This window comes from Corella eumyota, chromosome 4 (genome assembly GCF_963082875.1).
Source record: "Corella eumyota chromosome 4, kaCorEumy4.1, whole genome shotgun sequence".
Classification (NCBI taxonomy): domain Eukaryota; kingdom Metazoa; phylum Chordata; class Ascidiacea; order Phlebobranchia; family Corellidae; genus Corella; species Corella eumyota.
The window spans coordinates 17,133,360-17,157,319 of NC_137493.1; the positions used below are offsets into that span (position 1 = coordinate 17,133,360).

Below are 23,960 nucleotides of genomic sequence, written 5' to 3' on the forward strand. Positions count from 1 at the left end.
ATATAACGTAGACTTAATTTTTCTTTGACAAATATTTTGAATTTTGTTCCTTTTGAAATGTTAATTAAACTTGGAAATTATCGCATCAGTTAGCAAAATAAATTTTGTAAATACTGTAAAATCTGAGATTTAATTTTAAGTAAGCATACTTGATAACACCTATTTCAAGTACCATTTAAAATAGTTCGACAGTTTCTAAAATAAGCTAAACAAAACGCACATGTTTTTCTATTTTTAGCCTTTACAACAAAGATAATGTAACAATACTCTATAACTTCAGTACGCGCAATTTAAACACAAATTTTGTACTTGGTTGAAATATTAAACCGATCAATATTAAAAAAAATTGGTTAGAAATATTACAATAAATGGTGAAGTTTAAACTCCAAAATATGTTTGAAATAAAGTATTACAAACATTTATAACTCCTTAGTCATTTTTATTTAATAAAATATAACGTAATGCAATAAAACGATGGTTGGTGGCGCTTTATTCGGTAATTTGAATGGGGAATTATAAAGGGAAAATTTTTGAAACAATTTTCAAAGAAACCGGCACACCAAAATTCATCATAATTTGTTCCTATCTAAACCAAAAATCCAGCAACAACAGTGTAAAAAACAGCTTGATGACGATAAAATATTATAAACAAGTTAATTTCCTTGTATCATATTGCCACTTCTTTTACTTTATCGTTTATTATTGCGCAAATTTAATCTTAACCAACACTTGAATTGTATCATATATAATAATTCATCAACACAACAATGCCCGTGATGGGTTTATTAAAAAAAAATTTTACGGTGAAGTACCAACGATTTTCCCTAAAATTTTCCATGCTTTTAAGCCTATAAAAGAAATTCTATATAGGCCTAAGGCAGTTGTTAACAACAAATGTACAAAATATATATATTAAAAAAATGATTTTGTTGAAAAACTTTGTTTAATTTATATATTAGAATCAATAATGTGTTTTAAAATATTTAGATTAACAAAAAAAGACTGATATTCTTTTAAAAACCTGTGGAAAATAATGGGTCTATTTAAAAAACTAACAGAACAGGTATATACAATCACGTTTTAAAATAACTTGTTTTTTAAAAAGCAGAATTTTTTGTTTATGTTAAAATTTTTATGCAATTTTCGATCCAAAAACTATCAATTCAAGCTTTTATCGTATTTAACTTGATGTTAAACATGTAATTTTGTCAATGTTAGTGAGTCAATTATATTAACTTTCAGATCATAAAATACAGCACATTTTTTGGTCAAACTTGGTATATTATCGTATTCGTATTTCGACTTATGGTTGTAGCTACGCTTGGGAGTTCAGGTAAATATGAAGTTTAAGTTTACATATTATAAAAGTTAGTACTTGTTTAGTTTTATTAAAGCTTTATGAAATTAAAATTCTTTTGGGTTTTATTAAAGGCAAATAGTATAAGTTTAAAAAATGAATTAATTTTATTATCCTTTATTGTAAAATTATTTTTTTACTATTTTATGTTAGATATTGTGAAATATAAACATCAAATTATTTAAATTTTAGTGTTTGAAGACGACCAAACCAATTTTGTATGCAGCACTGACATAGAATGTCAAGTTGTATGTTACAACGAGTTCGCGAAGTTATCTCAAATTGTGTTTTGGGCTTTTCAGGTATTCAGTTTATTCTTTATATATTTTAGTTTAACGTTTTTCTAAACATGCAAAGCTGTAAACGAAAATATTTTAGGCTATCAAAATTTATTTTGATTTTTTTCAAATTTGTTAGAGTTTTTTAATAACTTTTTTTATTGTAAATACAAATTGTTCTTTTTACAAAAATTGCACGACTTGTGACGTTAATATCATGACTTTGTGACGTCAAATGACGTTACAGTTGTGCAATGCATGACTAAACAAAAAATAAATTTAATTAGTCATTAATAAAAAATGAGTAGCGCAATATACATAATTTTCTATATCCCCTTAAAGGAATAAGTTTTTGATATTTTTATCGGATAACGTTGTGCAGTGTTGTATGTGTCTAAGCTATCTATAAACGCCGAGCTCAAGGGCAAATAGTGTGGCATTGGTGCGACTCAAAACCGAAACCTTTCGACTCGTAGTCTGACGCCATGACCGTATTACCACACTACATGGCTCATTACATAATTAATGTTAATTTTAGTTACTTGGAATCACGACACCAGTGGTCCTATTTCACTATTTCTCGTGGAAGTGCACTCGAAATTATCAGAATAAAGTTTCAAGAAAGGCAACAGATAAACATGTTAGGCATTTATAAATATTACATTTTTAAATATTAAATACATTTTACTCTGCATAATAATAAGCCCTTATGACTATTATAAAATTTATTTTACCGAATTTAATTTTCAGATTTCAAAAACAAACCAATTCTACGGTGCTTACTATATAACAGTCGTTGTTCGGATGATTGTTGAAGGTTCGTTTATCGTGATTGGATATCATCTCTACTATCTTTACGTAAGTTCTGACGTCATATAAACTCATGACGTCAGTAAAAACAAATTTAAAAGTTTTACATAACGTTTAACATGTTATTTTAGATGTTTTTTTTTTATAATTATCAATACTCGAAATTAATTAAATTTTAATTACTATGAGTTTAATTTATGACGTCATAGACCTACAATTGTATTTACTAGGACCCGATCTGTGATGGAAGTTTAGTTCAACCCACTAAGGTATGCGAACCAGAATATACTGCTTCACACTTAGTATGGCAAACTGTACCAGCCATATTTGTCTGCCATCCTGACCTTAGTAATGAAGTAAAAACAAGCTGTAGTCAACATTTCTTCCTTGGTGGTAGAACTGGGTTTGTTCCGTGCTTTGTGTCAAGATCTTTTGTAAGTTTAAAATATATGGTTTGTTTTCAAAGCGCTGCTTGTTAATTTTAAAGAGGAATTTAAGTTTGCAAAAAAATATACAGATATATTTTTTTGGGAAATATATTTAACCTCGATGTGGAAAAGTCGAATGCGCAACCTAAACATAGAGTAACATTGGTTATCTCGACCCAATCTCGAGTTGTCTTTGGCAGTTTAGGATATTATAAATAATAATTGCCCGATAGGTAAACTACTGATCAAGTATTGGCTCAGCAGAAGTTTATACCGTTAATAACGCCTAACTCACGGGCGCTACAGCATAAGATCACTGGGAAACGAACCCAGAACTTCACGTAGTGTAGAAAGGGTTTTGACTACTACATAACGCTGCCGGTTTTATTATCTTTAAGTCATGTTTAGTTTAAATATATAATTTACCATATAAATATCTTTATACAATTTTTTCTTTTTAGGAAAAAACGATATTCCTTCGCTACATGAACTTTTTAAGTGTGATATGTTTTTTTCTATGCGTATTGGAATTAATATATATTGCAGGAAAATATTGTTATAAGAAAACACGAAAAAATAACAAAGTTCGTCGGTAAGTAAAAAGATTTTTAAGTTGATTATTTAAAATTTACATATTCAGACTTAAATAAATCAATTTTTGTTATATTCTTTTTAATTATTACAGCCAAAAAATGTACAAACAACTACCTAGTTTTAGCAGACCTAATAACAACGGGGGCTTACCAAAAAATTACCATAGTAAAGACTCTTCCTTAACCTATTACATAGTAAGTAGAACAAAAAGTTTATTGTATTGTCACATGATCAACTTTCATTACACAACCTATAGAATTTTATCAATAATATTATAAATAACATAAACAGTAAATTTTCTATGTTTGTTTATGTTTAACAGAATCAGGACAACTTTTAAGAAAATGTCGAAGAAATTTGATTAACGACGATAAAGTACAAATTATAAATTACAAAGAAAAAGAAGCCCAACTTTAAAGTGCATTCAATATTTTATCATGAGTGAAAAGCAAGCAAATGTAAACATTTTTCTTTGTAAAAATATAATTTTTCTTTTTATTTATTGTAATTCTTAAAGATTTTCTAGCGTTATAAATGTATATTAAATTTTTGTTTATTTTGTTTTTTGCATATAACACCCTTCTTATGCTAATATATCGTTATTTAATTTTAAGAATAAATTTACGATTTTAACAAAAGTATAATTAAGCACAACTGTTTTGTACTGTTTTAATTAGAAAATATTTAGTAGATCAACCTTTATAACGTTAATTTAAATGTTATGAATCGCTATTGATTTACTTTTTCAAGATTTAAAGTTCTATTATTTATTTATTTTTTAAAATTTTTGACATTTAACCCTTTAGTAGTTTCAAATTATTGTTTACAAGCCAAAAAACAGAACCAAGTTGTCAGCAATGTCTCGTGACCGTGACGTCACCGCCATAGAAATAATAAGACAAAGCGATGTTGCAAGCTTGGGAAAAAAATAAAGAAAAGTAAACAAAAGTTGAAATATTATTCATAAAACTGATTGGGTTGGGCTAATCTTGTTTTAAATAAACATTTCATTGAGAATTAACTTTATAGTGTTTAGTTTTATATGGGTTTCGTATAAAAGTCTAGTTTAAATTACCAAAAGTCAAAAAATGTCAGATAAATTTATCAAAGTTCGTTAGTCAGCTGTTAAATTTTGGTTATTTGCAAAAATAAATGGCAAAGGCTAAATTTATTAACATAACTGTGATTTAATTAAGTAAATTTCTATTAAAATTCGACATAATATTTTGTCTGCCCGTTTGATATTAATCTTTTTTCAAAAAATAATTTTTAAATGCCTTAATTATTTAGATTTTTTGTTTCAAATAATATAAGATTTAAAATATATTTTTTGTATTGCAAATATTTTGGATTTACAAGCGATTATTTAAACTTTTAATCAATCTAAAAGGTATGTCAAGTTAAAATGGAAGTGTTATATTCTAACTAAATGTCAACTATCATAAATAAAATATCCTAAATAAACTTTTAAACTGAAAATAAAATTGTTTAGTTGGAAAAGTAAACTGAAATATCCACTTTCACTTATTAATATTATTTGATTGTTTTTTTAGAAAATGGCTTCAAGAAAGAAGGTTTTATTAAAAGTTATTATACTTGGAGATAGTGGGCAAGTGTTTATTAAATATATTTACATTTGTTTGTTATTTTATTATTGAATTTATTCTAGACCAAAAATGATAACCACCATATCATATTATAACATAGCTGACAGCGGTTTAAACAATTCAAACAACAAAGTTAAAACATCATATTATTTATTGATATTCAACTAAATTGTTTTCATGTTAAAACCAATTACAAAAAAGGACTTTCGGAGCTCTATCAGCGTTGTCAGCCGAATTTATAAACGCGGAAAGGGCAGAATTTTTATAACCTTACCCTAATCTTCTCTTGTACATTCCGCCAGTTTTGTATTCATTTTAGTACTACTCGTTTAAACCAGTGGACGACGCTAATAGAGCTCTGGAAATTTTAAAACCAAATGTATTTCATTATTCCAAAACTTTACAAAACCAATTCACTATTTTAGGTTAGGTTTGAATTTATGTTTTTACTTTTACAGAGTTGGAAAAACTTCACTAATGAACCAATATGTGAACAAAAAGTTTAGTAACCAATATAAAGCAACAATTGGTGCCGACTTTTTAACCAAGGAAGTGATGGTTGAAGATAGACTGGTTACCATGCAGGTTGGTTTATTTTAATTAAACTCAATTTAAAAGGTCGTAAGTGTCACCTAATAACGAAGTAACCTTAATTACTTTGGCCCAGTCTCCAGTTAAATTTGTCAGTTTAAATATCTTTGTTTTAGTACATTTTAAAACAGTTTCAATATCAAATAATACATTGTTTATTTTTAGGTCTTTTTAAATAGGTTAATGATTATTCTAATCCAAGAATTATTTTATTAAGATTTTTGTAGGTATAAAACTGTCACTGATGTTTGTATACATAGTTTGTATTAGGAATTCCTTAAGCTTTAATATCAACAGTGTAGATAAAATGTTTTATACAATACTATGAGTGGTGTATAGCACAGTGATTCATCTTAAAATTACTCATACTTAATATAAAAATCTTTCATGGACATTTTGTTAAGGTAGAAATGCTAAAAAAGTTGTTATACCTTTAAGATAAAATACACAAAAGTTAATTAGGGCCATATATCATACAAATGTCAAATAACTCTGGTTTGCCAGATTCAATGCAAACAAATTAATGATCCAAATCTTAAGAATATGCTCACAAAGTCTTATTAAAGCTAAGCAGTGGTACAAGAAGTTACCCTGTTATAAGGTTTAGGTTGTTTTCTTTATGATAAAGACCATACTAATACAACATTTAAAAAATATATTTATAAATATTTGTTGCGGCTATCACCATTTTTAAACCGTGCATTATTGTAATATTTAAATTAAAATTATATAGATCTGGGACACTGCCGGTCAAGAACGATTTCAGTCACTCGGTGTCGCATTTTACCGAGGAGCAGATTGTTGTGTGTTGGTCTATGATGTCACAATGCCCAATACATTTAAAACCCTGGATAGTTGGAGGGACGAGTTTTTGATCCAAGCTTCACCCAGGGACCCAGAAAACTTTCCATTTGTGGTGATTGGGAATAAAATTGATTTGGAAAACAGGGTGGTGAGTGCCTTGTTTATGTTATCAAAAAGTATCTCAACATTTACCTTAATATGCATACTCTCCTTTCTTACCTTTGCAGTCAGCTTAATTTTGGTTAACTTGACTTATTTTATTGGTGTTTTAATTGTTTGGGTATAGGTATGCTACTTACCTAAATTGGAGTATTTTTTGTATATACAAATTTTGTATTTATGAAGGTTCTTTTAATTGTCTGAGTTTTGGGACTTTATTTTTTAATAAGAATAACCTTAACAAGTATATTTGCTGTACAAGTTTGTTTTGAATGTAGTAAACCTGTGCATTTATTTTTAACCAATTGTATTTTACATTGTAAAGTCATAAAAAACTAAACTAACTATTAAATTAAGGTATCTCACAAACGTGCACAAAACTGGTGCAACAGCAAAAACGCAATTCCCTATTTTGAGTGTTCGGCCAAGGATAACATCAACGTTGAACTTGCGTTTCAAACCGTGGCAAAACAAGCATTAATCCAGGAATCAGACGTGGAGTTATACAATGAGTTTCCCGATCGTATTGATCTTAAAAACACAGAACAACGACCAAAAGATAGTAATTGTGGATGTTAATTAAAAGGACTTTTTTGTTGAGTATATATCTGTGTGTAATGATAATTTTGGACAAATTTTGAGGATGTTTTAAAAGTTTGTTTTTTGGGGAGGGGTATATTTAACAAAAGTTTTAAATTTTGGGGCAAAAATAATGATTTCTAACTACATATTTTTTTATATTGATAGCCTATATATTTATAAAAAAAGTATTTTGGCAAACCATCCAATATTAATGAAAATAGGTAATATAAGTTATTAATTTGTAAAGGCCGAATATACCTTCAAAGACAAAATATTTATAATTTCCTTTTTAAAAATGATATTATTTAAGTTAATTTGATCAAAAGTTTGCCTGGTTGTTTTAACCCAGTTTGTCACAAAATGTTATAATAGTTTTAAATATTTTGTAAACATTTATTTCTGTTTACCATTAATAAAATAATCAACAAACTAAGAAGTAGAGTTTTAATTTTGTGACCATTTTTGTTAATTTCTAACATACATTGTATAAAGTTTTATGTACAAACTTCTGATTTTTTTCTGTTATTTTTTTCTCTCTAAATTTATCTGTTGTAAGATCTTAGCAAAACTGCATTATTTAAAGCCTTAAATTTTTTACTAATTTCGCCAATAATTAAAATAAATAAAAGTTCCAAAATTCGTTCAAGCATGTGCAATATTTTTAAATTGCTTAAAACTTAATATTTTGCTGATTCAACCAATTTTTTCACATTATTATCCAATAAAATATTATGATTGTAAACTTAATTGTGTAAAACTTTTATTATTTCTAGTTACTGTACAGTTTAGAGTAGACTTAGGTTTGTGGTTCTTCCAATATTAAACATTATTTCCAGTCAATAAAGTTTGTATCTATGTCAGATCAACCAACTGCCAAAGACACCTATACATATTAAAGCTTAGTAGAAGATATATATCTAATTAGTAAGCCTACAAAATTGCCAGTTATAGATCAAATATTAGTCAAGAGCAGTGCCATTTTATAACAATTAAAATGCCAACTGTAGGGCAGGCTATCGATGAGTTATTTTAATATATATATTATCTTATTGGTTTAACTTACTTTACTTGATGTTGAAAGCAAGATATCCTAACTATAAAGTAATTTTTATAAGAGCTTAATGTATATTGTGATAGTTTTTAGGTATTGAGTAACTTGCAATTATGATTAAAGTTTTATTAACGAACTTTTAAGAATAAGAACTACAAAGATTTTTAGTAAAAAGAATTAGCAAAAATTAGCAGTGTTGTATTACCATTGTGATTGGCACATAATTGAGTTCATCAAAAGTAGAAAACAACTCTTGAGTTTCAGCTTTAAAATCTTGATTTTACCTTCGATATGTAACTGAAATTTTGGGATTTTATACAAAATGTTGTGTTGCAATGAAAAGACGTATCCTTTGGATAAAAAAAAAAATCACATTTTTTATAGAAATGCTGAACCCAAATCAAGATAAAAAAATCTTTTCAAAATTAAATAAGTTTCTAAAAAGATTATCGTAAATTTGTTGCTGGCAATTCCAAAATGACATTGGCAAATTCTTTAGTAAAAGAATTCTTACAAAAAGATCTTTTTAACACAGGTCAAATTACTTAAAATATACTTATGTAGGCTGAATAGATCAGACATGTATGTGTGTAAAACACATCAAATAGTATATTTCCCCAGAATGAGAACTCTTGAAACGTCAGTAAACATTAGCAAGCTCCTGCTGACCCCCTATTTATTCATCCCCTAATTTCTCGTTCATATCATTATAATCATCAGTATCCAAACTGTTGATCTTTGTACCAAAATGGGCCTCAATATCTTTAAGTATTTTTAGATCGTAATCATTTGTCACAAAATTAATCGCGACGCCTGATTTTCCGAAGCGACCTGTTCGCCCGATTCGATGTAAGTATGTCTCGTTGTCGGGACGACCTTGTTGGTCAATGGGAAGGTCAAAGTTCACGACCAAGGTCACTTGTTCGACGTCGATCCCACGGGAGCAAACATTTGTGGTAACTAAAACTCTTTCTTTTGCTTCTTTAAATCTAGTTTAGGTTGGGTAAATATTTTTATTTCAAATATTTTTTAATCATCTGTATCCTTAATGTAGAGAAGCCAACTTTAGTAATATTTTTACCTTGACCCAGTCTCGAGTTGACTTTGACAGTTTAAGATACCTTTTAATAAATTTTGGTTGATAATTAAGGTGCTAAATAAGCGTAGGCTTAGCTGAATTTTATATCATTTATAGTGCTTTACTAAAGAGTGTTACAGCATAAGAGCAGTAGGAATAGAATCCTGGACCACATGTAGTAAAGATGTTTAAAGTTACAAAATTAATACAAAAAAAAAAACAAAAACAAAGGAGCCAATTTACCTTCTTAAAATAGCTGCTCTTTGTGCCACATCCAGTTCACCACTGAGTAGAGCAACAATAAAAGACTCCGCACACATTTTCTTAGCTAGCCATGAAGCTGTACGTCTAGTGGCACAAAATATGATCGCTTGACCAACTGACAGAACTCCATATAAGTTGGTAAGCGAGTCATATTTCTGGTCTTTGTTGTTGCATTTGACGTAATATTGTTTGATGTTATCTAGAGTTTCTTCATCTCTTCGTAACTAAAGGTAATGTGAAAGTAGATTTTATTATGGTTTATAAATTTATTAGGTAAGGGTATGCTGCTGTGACATGTTTATGGTAAAAGAAAATGATGGGCTTCAGGGCGAATAGTGTGGCATTATTGCGGCTTAAACACAAAACCTTTTGGTAGTAATTCGAAGCCATGAAGGCTTTACCACACTACCGTAATGTATATAAAAATATTCCCCATATTCTTTACATTATCACGCTTAAAAGACAATATGTATGCATCATAGTAATTTAGAATAAAACCTGCTGTTTTTGGTGCACTGGTAATTTATCAAAGGCAAAGGTTAGGTGGAAGTTGGGACCATATTACAACAATAAAAATGCAACTCTTTGGGCAGGTAATTAACTAGTATACATAATTAACTAAGCTGGAAAAGTCAGCCAAAATTAAAAGCAATGACATGTAGAAGATATATTAAAAGATTTGGCATACGTTAACCTTCACACTATAACAAGTAATAATTTACTTACTCTTATAATATTTGGTTGTGAGACGATCTTTTGTGCAAACTCCATGACCTCATCATCATAAGTTGCACTAAACAACAAGAACTGGCAATCCTTCCTCAAGCTTCGGTGGATTTTGATCGATTGATCTTTAAAACCTTGTGTGTCAATCATAACATCTGCTTCATCGAGGACAAATACCTTGATCTTACTTAAATCAAATGCCTGAAATAAACAAATCAATTGATAACAAAGGGATAATAGGTCATAGTTATAACCCAATAAAGTTACATAACACAATAATTTAAAAACATAAAGGTTAACATAAAAATACTAATAATAATGTAAGGTTTATGTATCATAAACACAGCTTATAAAATGTTATCAGCTTTTTATACAATACTTTGTATATACTATAGTTAAAAATACTGATGGTTTAACTTACCCTTAGTCTTGACCAATCCAATGTTGTTCCTGGAGTCCCAATCACAATCTGAGCATTTATTGTTTGGTTTCTCGTAACTAGAACAAAATTAATAAAATAAAACAAGTATGAGTAAATTCCATAGTTGTAGAAGATAACCAATTTTTACAGATTCAGATTGGAAAAAAACTAATGGCCCTGTTAGTGTTGTTCAATAAACAGTGTTCTATATTAAAACAATTACCAAACTGTGATATTCAGGGCAATTATCTTGTTTTAATAGCTATAAGTTTATACTTACTTCAGTTTAGTACACAATAAAACACACAAACCTCTATTCCCACGCACAGAATATGCAACTTTTAAATCCTTTAAAAACGTTCCCATTTGCTCAACAGCTCTCCCAGTCTGCAAAGCCAACTCATAAGTCGGTGACAAACATAAACATTGTGGATATGGTACATCAGTTTGAATCCTTGATAACATTGTGAGAACAAATGCAGCAGTCTTTCCAGTACCTGATTGTGATTGGGCAATCATGTTTTCTGCAGGGTTAGCAAGAAGTAATGGTAATGCTGTCTCCTGTATTTTGGAAGGTCTGTTGAAGCCCATTGCAAATATTCCTAAAATAAATATATGTTGTTTTACATAACATTTTTACTTCTGTTTTAATATTAACTTAACTAATAAATATTTTAGCATGCCTTTTAAATATACAAACTTTTGAAAACCTTTAATAACACAATTACTTGTTTATATTGTATGCTACAAGGGTTTTAAAGCATAAACTAAGCAAAGTAAAAAACAAATACCATCTAATAATTCCTTTGGCAGCTGAAGCTCTTCAAATGTTTTAACAGAATACAACGGTGAGTTGGGATCTCTTTGCTGAACCTGCAATTCTTGATTATTTTGAACCAATTTGTCCCTCAACATTTTCTTTAAAAGTGAACTCTCTTCGTGAGTGAGTGGTTTCTCGTAGTTTTCATCTTTCGCGTTTTCATTTTGTGGTGGTGGTTGTGCTGGTTGTTTTTGTTGGTTGTTTATCTGAATATTTGCGACATTGTTTGACAATTGTTCTTGTTCATCTGCAGCATCCGCCCAATTTTCATCCGCCATTTTCGATTATTTGCTGGTTCACTATTGATTTTACTTGAATTTTTTTTATCGCAGGCAATTATTTTACTTATAAAAATATATGTAAACAAACTTATATAGTTATATAGTTATATGAAAACGCTTTAACTGCTTTAAAAAACTAAAGTTAACAATAAATAAGATTAGGAAGATTTATAAAGCGTTTCGTGAAGTTTAAGTTATTCTAATTATTAAAATGCACGCCTAGTAGAACAGAAGTTGTAACGTAATTCATGTATTTTCGTTGATTTAGCGTTGAGTTTAATTAAGTGGGGTTAACTTTAAAGAATTAAGAACTGAGTATTACTAAATCAAGAACATTATTAAAAATCCCTAATAACAAAATTTATAGTTTCCTAATAATTAAATTAAAAATAACATCACATACAATTTCGCGCTGTGGCACTTACGTCGAAGTGGTTAAGAGTCGCACTCCAAGGTTATGAACGTTTTTTAGATGATGTGAATTTACCAAACTTTAAATTAGAGAAAATTTAATAGCATTTTAGAGTACAAATTTATACTCATTAGTGTACGTGACCTTTGGTTAATATTGCACTTTAGTACTGGCCTTTTAAAATTTAAATTATACCGGTTTACTACAAAAATGAATAAACAAGTCAAAGTATGCGTAACCCGGTTTGACAATTTAATACCTGGCTAACGTTGCGTTTTAAGGTCCTATTATTGTAGTGAAATGCTTTCCATAAGTCTACACTTTACACACTATTATCTGAAATGATTCATGATTTTTTTAATTTAAATGCCCTTATGTTTAATTTGAAATTGATTGTAAAGTTCATTATAACTGCCTATAAATTATTCAAAGATTTTTTCACTTTTTCTAATTTTTTACAGTTATTAGATTTTTCCAAATAAAATCAAGCATGACGTCCAGGGCAATAATTAAGTCTGTTAACTGGAGTAAACTTATGGAAAGAGTTGCTCCAGAGGCCAAAGCAAAGATGACCTCTTTCAAAACCAAAAGTGATTCGATTCTAACCGATTACATGCGAGCAAAGGAATTTAAATTGGAAATTGATTGGGCGCACTACAAGAAAGCAGTCTCTAATACAGCGCTGGTTGACGATTTCCAGAAGAAATATGAATCGCTTGAAATACCAAAACCAAAGGATACAAAGTCTTCGATTATCGCTCAAAAAATGGTCGAGGATAAAGAAAATGTAAAGAAGTTTCTGGAGGAGAGCGATCAGTCAATTGCGAGCGTGATGAAGGATTTGGATCGCTTGAATAAGTTGCCGCCATTTGAGCAGATGACGGAGGACGACGCTCGTGAACATTTTCCACAACTTCGTCGAGACTTCAAGAAATACCCTGTTTATCCTCACGTGGAGAGCACCGATGATTTCCGACTGGCACCAAAATAATTTAGTTCAAAATAAAATTTTTCTCGTTTAAGATTTGGAATTGGTTTACAAATAAATATTAATTTAAAATATTTGTTGGCGTTGTTTTGAAGTAAATTTTAAACTAGAAGTTGTTCTATTATTAGGCTCCAATGCTGCATTTATTAATAAAAAAAATAGTCATAATTGTACCTATAAAACAACAGAACTGCATGGATTAAATAAAATAAATTTTAAATGAGTAAGGGATAGGGTGTGATCAAACCTATCTATTCGATCCTGTATGTTTTAAACTCTAAATATAAAACAACAAAATATGGTCTACAATCCTGACTAAAAACCAAATTTACAATCTAGGTCAAAATTTTTTTACCTTAATTAAGGGCATTTGAAAGGTTAAGGGTTAGGGTAGAAAGTGCTTAATAGAAATTGCCATTTTGTCGGTAAAAAAATTGTGTTTTTGATAATATGTTTGTAACTCAAATAATGTTTTGAATTAAAATTACGGAAGTAATATTTTGTAAAAATTTATTAAAACTAAACAATTATTTTTTTTCAATTTTTTCAAACAAATTAAACAAAATTTTGAAATTCTCAGCTCTTTCTTTTATCTTAGAAATCTAAATATAAATCAGAAAGTTAAAAAATTAGTTTTTTTATATATATTTATCCTTGATGTGTAAAGGTCGACTGCACGACCTTAATATAGAGTAACATCAATTACCCCAACCTTGTCTCGAGTTGACTTCGGCAGTTTGGAATATTATATTTTATAGTTAGCCAATAATTAAGCTGCTGATTAAGAGCCGGCTCAGCAGAAGTTTTATAGTGCCTTACTCAAGGGCACTACAGCATGAGAGCAGTGGGAATTGAACCCACAACCTCATGTAGTGTAGCAAGTGTTTTTACCACTACATAAAGCTGCCGGTATTATTTTAAAACACATAAATTGGTCAACTGGTTATATTAGATTATCAATTATTTAAATTTGAACCATAAAAGTAAAAGCTAATTTGGAATTTTTGTCACCCTTTTTCTTTGATCGTTTGGACGTTTTTCTAGGTCTTCAATTTTTTCAATCAGGTTTTTGTATTGCTCTTGAAGTAAATGTTTGTTAGTTGCAACATACAATTCAGGATTCTAAATAAAAAAACGTAAAATTTAACTGACAAAAATTTCTATTTTATAAACAAAAGATTTATACTAAAACTTTTAATTAAAAATAAAATTAAGTGGTGTAGTGGTCAGAACCCTTTTCACACTACATTACGTCCTGGGTTCGATCCCCACTGATCTCATGCTGTAGTCCCCTTGAGTAAGGCGCTATAAACAGTTTAAACTCTTGCTGAGTCAGCACTTAATCAGCAGCATAATTATCAAGCAATTATAATCTATAATATTCCAAACTGCTAAAGGCAACTCGAGACTGGTTCACGCATTTGACCTTCCCACAACTAAGATAAATTTATATAAAAAAAAATTATTATTATTAACAAAAAAATAAATTTAAATACCCGAAGTTCAATAAGCAAATTCACTTCGTCATCTACTTCAAAATTTAAACTTTGGTCTGACTCTGAAATATCATTCATATTGGCAACTTGGAAATTACAGCTAATCAGATTGGCCATTATAGTCACATGCTTTTTTAGTATATCTTTAAGTTCTTCATTTTTGCATAAGATTGTTAAAAGGATATCACAATATCTCAAATTGTATTGCGTACATTTAGATTCTATTCCGTGTACATATTTTCGCACCAATTGCATTTCTTTTTCTAAAGTTTTATTTCTTTTGTACTAAACATAAAAATGTTCAAAATTATGATAAGAAATTTTTTTTACATTTGATTATCCCGAAAGTCAAAAGTTGACTTTAATCTTAACACAGACTTTGAGTTCAAGGGTACGGCCCCAGTAAGAATTAAACCTTAGGTAATAAAGGCCAAGTTATTTAACCACTACAACACACTGCTAATTTGAAATTGGTAAATGTACGACAAGCAAATTGAAGCCCCTTCTTGTACCATCACTACAGGCCTTATCAGATATATAAATAAACAATTTGTACTTCTTACAACTAAAGTTAAGTAAAAAATAGGAAAGTTACTAACATCAAGAATAAATTAAATTTACAACAAACAAACCTTGTCGTTACATTGCGGATACTGAGAAATTGTAATGCTTTTCGGTCGATCAACACCCGGTAACAACTGCCATGGCAACCGTTGCCATAGTTCCTCGCTAAGAAACGGAGCAAATGGGGAAAACAATCTTAAAAAGCTTTCGAAGATTTCGAAAGTGTTTAACAGATATGCAAGTCCTCTGTCGCTCACGATAAGGTATTTAATGTTTTCCGCTGTGTTAATGTTGTGAGGTAAATTCTTTCTTATTTCCTGCAAAAGAGTTTATTTAATATACCGGAAGCGTGGAATAGTGGTAAAAACACTTGCTACACCACACACGAGGTCGTGGGTTCAATCCCCCCTGATCTCAAGCTGTAGCGCACTTGAGTAAGGTGCTATAAACAATACGGACTCCTGCTGAGCCAACACTTAATCAGCAGCATAATTACCGGGCAATTATAGTCTCTATAATATCCCAAAATGCCACAGGCAACTCGAGACTGGGTCGGAGTAACTTATGTTACTATATGTTTAAGTCATGCATTCGACTTTCCCACATCGAGGATAAAGATATATATAAAAAAAATATATATATTTATTTTACTTAATTTCAGTTAAAAATTAATGTTTTTTAGCTTGTATAACACCAAGATATCAATCTTTTAAAAGGTTATTTAAAATGCAAGTTTAACGATGCACTTCATGAGGTCATGTGTTTAATCCCAACTGCTCTCATGCGCTATAAACTGTATAAACTTCTGCTGAGCCATCAATTAATTAGGAGCTTAATTATCAGGCAAATATAATCGATAACATCTAAACTGATATCTAAACTGGCAAAGGCAACTCGAGACTGGGTCGGGGTAACAAATGCAACTCTGTTTGGGTCATGTGGTTGACCTTCCCACATCGAGGATAAAAATATATACAAGAAAATAATTGTTAAACTTACTATATAAGTATTTCCAAAATCGCTAACAAGAAATTTATTTAAAATAGACCAAGCAACAGTGAAGTTGTTATTTTCCAAGGCTTTATTAACTGATTCTACAGCAAGTTCATATTCGCTTTGAATCCACTTCGAGGAATCACATAAATGTTTGTCCAAATTCCTCCGATCAAAGTCTTTCTCATTTATCTAAAGTTATCCTTTTTTTAACTTTTTTAAAAGTGTTGACCCCCATGATTAGATTTAAACGGTTTATAAATAATTTATTTTTTAAAAAAAAAAAAAAAATACTAGGTCAGGGTAACTGATCTTCCCCCATGTTTAGGCTGTGAAGTCAACCTTTCCACATTGAGGATAAATAAACACAAATATGTTAATAAAATTTTAATGTTATAAAAGGGTAGGATTTTACAGAAACAGAGATCCTAAAACAACATTTAAGATAAATGCATACATTTACAATAAAGTATTATTTTATAAATATATATATAAATTTATATATATATATACATATATCTGTTTGTCCAATATATTTATTAAGATTAAGTATATATACCAATTGTATAGACATCATTATATCTACATTTAAACCATAAGGTCGGCTTTCTCACATTAAGAATAAAACTAGAAAAAAATAAACATTAAAAACCTTTTCTAAAGCATAAGTTTGGTCTTTAGCTATGTCCGATAACAAATGGAAAAGATGATAAATTTTATTTAAGAATTTTCGGTTTGGTATAACATCCTCCACTCTGAACTTAATTTGATTGCTCTAAAATAGAAATAAAACTTTGTTTAATCCTGATTGCAAGATTTAAATTAATATTCTACTACAGTAGATAGCAAATCTTTATAAAACAGAGCTTCGAAATGATAGATATTTATGTATGTCCAATTTAAGGGTTCTTATAATTAATGAAACAGTCGTTTGTGGTGTGCTGGTAAATTAAGACAAATATAAGTTAAGAGTTGCGAACATATTACAACAATTAAAAATGCTGACGTTACAGCAGACTGTCGGTTAGTTTAACTTATTTTTATAAAATAAAAAACAAATTTTTAACAGAAAAAGAACTTAATTTACCTCCAAGTTGTTTTGTAATAAAGCAAGCCTTAACGAATCACTTCCACATCTTGGAACATTCTTCACCTTAGAAAAATATTTTTTAGAAATATTTATTAAACTATAAAAATAATATAAAAAATGTTTTTAATTTGGTGGGAAGGTCAACTTCACAGCCTAAACATAAAGTAACATCAGTTACCCTGACCCAGTCTTAAGTTAACTTTTGCCAGTTAGTAATATTTTTGAGTATAAATGCTTGTTAATTAATCTGCTAATTAGATTTTAGCTTAGCAAAAGTTTATATTGTTTTAATTGATTTGTTTTAACCGAAATAAAATCAGGTTTTTAAAAAAATAATTCTTTAAAATGATAAATCAAATTTAAGCCTGCAAATTTTGACCACTTTGTTTAGTTAAAAATGTTGATTTCAACAAATAATTAAATTACCAAACAACCATCGACCAAGGTCACAGGGTCAATTACATTTCCAATAGATTTGCTCATTTTTCTTCCATATTTATCACAAACCATGGGATGGAACAAAACTTTCTTGAATGGAACCTAAAAATTATTCCACATAAATTTACAAAAAAATTTCAAGACTTTGCATTCCATAAATTGTTTTTTTTTTGTATATATAATTAATTTTATCAAAGTATTAACTAAGTAAAATAATAGGTTTTTAACATTAACAAACTTGAAATACTTGTCATAATAAAATTAGTAGTAAAAAACACCTGTCCAGTGAGGTGAATGCCTAACATCAACATTCTAGCAACCCAGAAAAAAATCAAGTCGTGACCGGTCTCCATCAAATTTAAAGGATAAAACCTGGAAAAAGATTAACATTGCTTGGTTTGGGAATGAATTTGTGATATAGGAAGGTCAACTTTACCAATTAAACATTGAGTAACATTTGTTCCCCGGACCCAGTCTAAGTTGCCTTTGATAGTTTGGTTTATTATTGATTATAATTGCCTGAAAATTAATCTGTCTTTAGTTTTTGGCTTGGCGGAAGTTTGTTTAGTCCACCGGCAGCATGGTGTGGTGGTAAAAACACTTGCTACACCACCATGAGGTCGTGGGTTTAATCCCCACTGATCTCATGCTGTAGCGCCCTTGAGTTAGGAGCTATAAACGGTATGAACTCCTGCTGAGCCAGCACTTAATCAGCAGCATAATTATCGGGCAATTATAATCAATAATATTCCAAACTACCACAGGCAACTCAAGACTGGGTCGGAGTAACTGATGTTACTCTATGTTTAAGTTGCGTATCGACTTTTCCACATCGAGGATAAAAGTATATACAAAAAAAGCACCTTACTAAGGAGAACCACAGGTAGAAGTTAGTGGGGAACACACCCAAGACAGCATGTAGTGTTTCTACAACTACACAATCTTCCGCACAAAACTTACTTTTTATAATCCTCAGTATTATTTGGCCACCCGAGGGCAGCAAAGGGAAACAAAGCTGACGAAAACCAAGTGTCCAAAACGTCGGAACTCTTCTCATAAGTAATATCTCCTTCTTTAACTCCTAATTCCAACTTTGCTTTCTTTTTTACATCAATTAGTTTCTGTTTTGAAACCCAGACAGATTTGCTAGAAAATATTTAGTTCAATTTAAATTAACTTTAACTTATTTTTTACACTTTTTTAAGGTTTAAAAACATTTTTAGGAGTAAATTTTAACTGGTTGCCGATTGTTCAATTTTAGTTTAGTAATGTACCTTTAGTACAGATTAAAATGTACTTTGTATTTAAGTAAATTTTAATACAATTGCGCAAAAATAAAAAAGAAATTTAGGTCCCACAAAGTAACCATGCAACCATTAATTGCACCCTTTAAATTAACAGTAAAATTAAAATGATTCACTTACCCTGTATTCTTATCAGTACACTTATAAGCAGGTAGAGGATGTCCCCAGCTGATTTGTCGTGAAATGCACCAATCGTGTTGGTTGACAATCCAATTGTTCCATTCCTTGTGATATTTCTCTTGGATTTCAACTTGATTGCTGTCCACTGCTTCTTTAGCTGCTTTAGCCATTTCTGATGTTCTGTGGAATCATTTAATGTTAATTAAGTCTTGGTATATAAAGCCTTACTTCAGTGCATTTAATAAAAAGGACAATTGTCCTGATGCATTTATTTATTCAAATATATAAAGGCCAACTTTACAACCTAAACATAGAGTAACATTTGTTATCCCAACCCAGTCTCAAGTCGACTTCGTCAGTTTAAAATATTACAAATTATAATTGCCCGTTAATTTATCTGATATTGGTTTTGGCTTAGCGCAGAGATCGAACCCAGGACCTTAATTTGTGAAGCCCAAGGTTCTAACCACTATACCACGCTGTCGATTTTATAATAGCCAAAATTATAAAAAATGTTATTTTTTACCTTAAATACCACTGGGTGGTTAGCATGGGTTCAATAACATCTCCACTTCTTTGACATGTTCTTAAAATCATTTTATGTGGATGACATCCCCTGTTTTAAAGAATTTGTAAAACGGTCACAAATTCGCCACTTTACTTATTTACTTAAGTCTTGTTTACTAAAGATTTTTGTGCATTAATAATAAACTATTGGTATAGCTTAAATTCAATTAATATCAAGAGCAAATGTCCATGCAAAACATAAAGTCTATTAATGAATTATTATAAAATTTTAAACACAAACTAAAACTAACTTTAAATACCAAAGTGTGGATATAACTTTATGTAAAAATTATCTTTTGAACATAAGAATAATTAAAATCTAAACTTACCTAAATTGGTCAATATCCATCAAATATCTATCGATTAAATCTCTTGCTTCAAATCTGTGAATTTTATCGAGCTTTTGAGCAATAATTGGGTCTGGATTATACTTTTTTATTGACATGTGACCATCATATGTGAAACATGGGGTTATTGGAAGGTCATGACGTTGTGCAATTTCAAAGTCAGTTAAGTCGTGCGCTGGTGAGACTTTAAGAACACCTAAAAGTTATCTGCATTTTTATAATATTTTTAAGATCAAAATTTTTTTTGTTTTTTATATCTTTATTCTTGATGTGGAATTATCAACTTCACAACCTAAACTTAGAGTAACATTATTTACCCCGAACCAGTCTTGAGCTGCCTTTGGTAGTTTTATAGATTATAATTGCCAAATAATCAAGCTGCTGATTAGGTTTTGTCTTAGCAGAAGTTAATAGTGCTTTCCCCAAGAGCGCTACAGCAGAAAGAGCAGTGAGAATCAAACCCAGTCCTTATGTAGTGAAAACAAGGGTTCTGACCACTACACTATGCAGCTTGACAATAAAGTAGTAAACATTAAAACCAATTCTTACCAGTTCCTAATTCCATCTCCACAGCCTCATCTGCAATAATTGGAAGTTTCTTGTGCGGCAGAAGTGGATTTAAAACAAATTTTCCGACCAGGTTTGAATATCTAGGATCGTTTGGGTTAACAGCAATAGCTTCATCTCCAAATATTGTCTCAAGTCTGGTGGTAGTTATTACAACTTCTTCAACATCACCTTTTTTGTGAAAAAAAATGTTTATAAATTATGAAAATGTAAAGTATTTGCGATGTAAGATGAGGTGTAGTGTTTAGAACACTTAGTTTTACAACATGAGATCTTGGGTTCAATCCAAACTGCTTCTATGTCATAGTGCCCTTAAGTTGGGCATTATAAAAGGTGTAAACTAGAATGCTATAATTAGTAAAAAAAGCTAAATAAGAAATCTTAAATTTAATTTTTAGCTATTTATGATCAATAATATCCCTAACTGCCAAGGTCAACTTGAGACTGTAGTAGGGGTAACTGATATTACTCTATGTTTTAGCTGTAATGTCGGCCTTTTCAATTTAAGAACAAAAAATATATATTTTTCAAAGAAAAATTCACCTACCAACTGGTTCTACCAGCTTATATGCAATATGAAACAAAATTCCAAATTTGGCATGATCATAAAGATGAGGAAACTTGATTGAAATCGGTTCTTCTAAATATTGGGATTGAACTTCAAGGTCAGATAATGAAGTGTTTAACTGACAACACCAGTTCTGTAACTTCTTGTTCCGATATATTAAACCTTCATCGTGGAGTCTAAATAAATAAGTTTTATTCAAAACTTAGTCTAAGTTTTTAAATCTAAAAAGAAATTGCTTCAAAAACTTATATACTGATAATACAATGAAGTAAACAATTAATAGTATAAAAGGTATTTGTATATACCTTTGTTTAACAAAACAAGCAATGGACAGACTAAATTAGCAGCTTTATTATCAGGCAATTATAATTAAAAATATCCCAAAGTGACAAAATCAATTTAGGACTGGGTTCAAGTAACAAATGTTACTCTATGTTTAAGTTGTGCATTCGACTTTCCACATTGAAGAAAACAAACACAAAAAACATATCTTCAATCTTCAGAAGTAATTTTTAAGATAAGAAGAAACAAAGTTGATTTTTTTAGGCCGTAAATTAGTTGTTGTTACAAACAAACAAAATATATTAACTTACTTGATAAAAGCATGTTGAACAGCCAAACTATAATTGGGGTCAAGAGTAAAAACTGATTTATTCCAATCCAAAGAAGCTCCCAGCTTTCTTAGTTGTTGGAATATCTCATTTCCATTTCTATAAATAAAAGTGGTTTAATGCTTGATATAGTTACAGCACCTCCAAACAGGAAGGATTGTTGGCCTATGGAAAATTATGTTATTACTACTATCTTAATCTATAACTGGGCTTAACTCTGTTAGTTTAAAGTACTTGGTAGATTAATTAAAATGCTAAACATGAGTTTTTAAAGTGAGCATGATATGGTGCTCTATATTAAAATTCTTTAGTTTTACTGTAACCGAAATAAAAATACTTTTTTTTCCAAGCCCATATAGCACTTTGTATTTCTTGTTGATTCAAGTTCTCCAACCCAACTTCACTTGATTCAGCAAGTTGTCTTTCAACGATTACTTGAGTTGCCATCCCAGCATGATCGCAACCTGGCAGCCACAAAACCTCTTTCCCCAACATTCTTTGCCTAAAAGTTTTAATACATGTTATTTAATCTTATAATAACACTGGGATGGTGTAGTGATAAGAACACTTGGCTTTACTAAATTACAACAGGGCCTTGGGTTTGATTTAAATTAATAGAGTAAGGTGCTACAAATGATACAAACTTCTGTTAAGCCGAAAATCGATTAGCAGCTTTAAATATTGAGCAATTATAATCAATAAAATTCCAAACTTTCAAAGTCAACTTGAGACTGGATCAGGGTAACTAACGTTACTTTATGTTTAGATTGTAAAGTCAACCTTTCCACATTAAGATTAAAAAACACAGAATAAAAAGTCTTAAAATAAAACACTTAAAATCAACCCACCATCTTACTATAGTATCCTCAATAGCACAAGTTAAAGCATGTCCCAGATGTAAGTTTCCTGTGACATTAGGTGGAGGTATAACCATGCTGTAGGTCCCATTACTGGGTTTGGGTTGAAATAAACCATCTTTTTCCCACCATTCGTACCAGTTTGATTCAACATACTCTGGGCTGTAAAAACTAGGCAAATGGGAGCTGGTATCTATAAAAGGTTTACAATAAAATAATTAGACAAATTTTAGGTTTAATTAGTTTAAAAAAAATATAAAAGAGATTACACTTCAAGCAATTAAATACTTTAAAAATTAACTTTTTATTAAAATAATTTGTTGGAACCTTTTTTTTCTCCCAATTTATTTTTTCCAACAAATTCAATATCTGGAAATTCAGGTTTGGTTTTCTACAAAAGAAAAATTTAATATTTAATTATTAACATAGAGTCTAATTAATTATTTTTTAATTTATTTCATCAAAGTAATAAAATCTATAATATTCTTTGATTATAAACTTGTTATTGGATATAAAGCATATTGATAAATGTTTGACTTTTTATGTTTAAAGATATCAGTTAACAAATTAAATACTAGGTATTTTAAGTTATTGTTTAAAGGTAAAATTAGACAACATTTTTTACAACTTGTATCACTAAAAATAAAGAGCGTGGTGTTGTTTAGAACACTTGGCTCTGCCACATGAGGTCCTGCGTTCAATTCCCACTGCTTCCATGCTGTAGTGCCCTTGAAAAAGCTATAGACAGTAGTATTTCTTGCTAAAGCAATTATAACCAATAAAACCCAAACAGCTATAATTATCATAAAACTAGACTAAGGTAACAAATGCTATTCTATGTTAAAGCAGTAAAGTTATCATTTTTACATTGAGGATAAAGATATAGTAAAAATAAAAAGATATTTCTCACAGTGTTTTTAGGTTGTTTGTCTAAAGTTTCTTGAAATTCCACAGTTAGTTTTTTTTTTAATTTTCGTTTCTGTTTGTTAATCCAATCTTTGTTTGTTACATGGATATTGTGTGCGTTACACCGAGATGCAACAAGTAAAAAATGGCGAGGATATAAAAGATTAACATTGTTTATAACCCGAAAATACATTTTATTTAACTTATTTTAAACATTTCCATCAAATTTTTAATCTTTTTTTAGTTTAAAGAATAAAAAATGTATTGTTTAGCAGCTTGAA

General features: G+C 29.7%; 5 protein-coding genes across 6 annotated transcripts; 3 read left to right on the top strand and 2 right to left on the bottom strand.

The window, feature by feature from the left end:
* The first annotated feature begins 923 nt into the window (after positions 1-923).
* Positions 924-3,921, top strand: LOC145751224 (gap junction beta-2 protein-like). The gene is made up of 9 exons (XM_082567328.1): positions 924-1,063; positions 1,243-1,333; positions 1,550-1,659; positions 2,174-2,275; positions 2,386-2,493; positions 2,676-2,879; positions 3,335-3,465; positions 3,559-3,661; positions 3,790-3,921. Exons 1-9 carry the CDS (start codon positions 1,034-1,036, stop codon positions 3,805-3,807), a joined length of 897 nt encoding a protein of 298 aa, XP_082423454.1. The 5' UTR covers positions 924-1,033; the 3' UTR covers positions 3,808-3,921.
* Positions 3,922-4,732: 811 nt separating this feature from the next.
* Positions 4,733-7,898, top strand: LOC145751654 (ras-related protein rab7-like). Of its 2 annotated transcripts, XM_082567850.1 has the most exons (5): positions 4,733-4,857; positions 5,021-5,076; positions 5,533-5,659; positions 6,399-6,617; positions 6,986-7,897. In XM_082567850.1, the coding sequence occupies exons 2-5, from the start codon at positions 5,024-5,026 to the stop codon at positions 7,205-7,207; spliced, it is 621 nt and encodes a 206-aa protein (XP_082423976.1). In that variant the 5' UTR covers positions 4,733-4,857; positions 5,021-5,023; the 3' UTR covers positions 7,208-7,897. The 2 variants fall into 2 exon arrangements, with proteins under 2 accessions (XP_082423976.1, XP_082423977.1); XM_082567851.1 differs by lacking the exon at positions 4,733-4,857 and having other exon boundaries at positions 5,015-5,076; positions 6,986-7,898.
* Positions 7,899-8,391: 493 nt separating this feature from the next.
* LOC145751391 (ATP-dependent RNA helicase DDX19B-like) lies at positions 8,392-12,015 on the bottom strand. Its single transcript, XM_082567523.1, has 6 exons — positions 11,542-12,015; positions 11,062-11,352; positions 10,751-10,827; positions 10,330-10,530; positions 9,583-9,827; positions 8,392-9,250 (listed from the first exon to the last, which is right to left on the bottom strand). The coding sequence occupies exons 1-6, from the start codon at positions 11,846-11,848 to the stop codon at positions 8,938-8,940; spliced, it is 1,434 nt and encodes a 477-aa protein (XP_082423649.1). The 5' UTR covers positions 11,849-12,015; the 3' UTR covers positions 8,392-8,937.
* A 688-nt stretch (positions 12,016-12,703) lies between these two features.
* Positions 12,704-13,325, top strand: LOC145749304 (ATP synthase subunit d, mitochondrial-like). The gene has a single exon (XM_082565032.1). It carries the CDS (start codon positions 12,754-12,756, stop codon positions 13,252-13,254), a length of 501 nt encoding a protein of 166 aa, XP_082421158.1. The 5' UTR covers positions 12,704-12,753; the 3' UTR covers positions 13,255-13,325.
* Positions 13,326-13,744: 419 nt separating this feature from the next.
* LOC145749303 (valine--tRNA ligase-like) lies at positions 13,745-23,799 on the bottom strand. The gene is made up of 20 exons (XM_082565031.1): positions 23,684-23,799; positions 23,101-23,164; positions 22,765-22,966; positions 22,254-22,418; positions 21,899-22,015; positions 21,285-21,481; positions 20,720-20,908; positions 20,153-20,366; positions 19,783-19,872; positions 19,257-19,436; positions 18,793-18,978; positions 18,111-18,204; positions 17,821-17,934; positions 17,392-17,457; positions 16,957-17,079; positions 16,311-16,496; positions 15,380-15,628; positions 14,748-15,032; positions 14,263-14,373; positions 13,745-13,853 (listed from the first exon to the last, which is right to left on the bottom strand). Exons 3-20 carry the CDS (start codon positions 22,848-22,850, stop codon positions 13,779-13,781), a joined length of 2,727 nt encoding a protein of 908 aa, XP_082421157.1. The 5' UTR covers positions 22,851-22,966; positions 23,101-23,164; positions 23,684-23,799; the 3' UTR covers positions 13,745-13,778.
* Positions 23,800-23,960: the final 161 nt, after the last annotated feature.

What these genes read in the sequence shown, in the direction of transcription:
- LOC145749304 (XM_082565032.1), top strand. Translation starts at nt 12,754, where the DNA reads ATGACGTCCAGGGCAATAATTAAGTCTGTTAACTGGAGTAAACTTATG.
- LOC145751654 (XM_082567850.1), top strand. Translation starts at nt 5,024, where the DNA reads ATGGCTTCAAGAAAGAAGGTTTTATTAAAAGTTATTATACTTGGAGAT. An exon ending in ATAGACTGGTTACCATGCAG is followed by an intron (nt 5,660 to 6,398) that starts GTTGGTTTATTT and finishes AAAATTATATAG; the next exon opens with ATCTGGGACACTGCCGGTCA. An exon ending in TTGATTTGGAAAACAGGGTG is followed by an intron (nt 6,618 to 6,985) that starts GTGAGTGCCTTG and finishes TATTAAATTAAG; the next exon opens with GTATCTCACAAACGTGCACA.
- LOC145749303 (XM_082565031.1), bottom strand. Translation starts at nt 22,850, where the DNA reads ATGGTTATACCTCCACCTAATGTCACAGGAAACTTACATCTGGGACAT. An exon ending in ATGGATATTGACCAATTTAG is followed by an intron (nt 19,873 to 20,152) that starts GTAAGTTTAGAT and finishes TCTTTAAAACAG; the next exon opens with GGGATGTCATCCACATAAAA. An exon ending in AAACTTATGCTTTAGAAAAG is followed by an intron (nt 16,497 to 16,956) that starts GTTTTTAATGTT and finishes GGATAACTTTAG; the next exon opens with ATAAATGAGAAAGACTTTGA.
- LOC145751224 (XM_082567328.1), top strand. Translation starts at nt 1,034, where the DNA reads ATGGGTCTATTTAAAAAACTAACAGAACAG. An exon ending in TTGTGTTTTGGGCTTTTCAG is followed by an intron (nt 1,660 to 2,173) that starts GTATTCAGTTTA and finishes TGTTAATTTTAG; the next exon opens with TTACTTGGAATCACGACACC. An exon ending in AAAAATAACAAAGTTCGTCG is followed by an intron (nt 3,466 to 3,558) that starts GTAAGTAAAAAG and finishes TAATTATTACAG; the next exon opens with CCAAAAAATGTACAAACAAC.
- LOC145751391 (XM_082567523.1), bottom strand. Translation starts at nt 11,848, where the DNA reads ATGGCGGATGAAAATTGGGCGGATGCTGCAGATGAACAAGAACAATTG. An exon ending in GCCAAAGGAATTATTAGATG is followed by an intron (nt 11,353 to 11,541) that starts GTATTTGTTTTT and finishes TATTTATTTTAG; the next exon opens with GAATATTTGCAATGGGCTTC. An exon ending in TTCTGTGCGTGGGAATAGAG is followed by an intron (nt 10,828 to 11,061) that starts GTTTGTGTGTTT and finishes ATTTTGTTCTAG; the next exon opens with TTACGAGAAACCAAACAATA.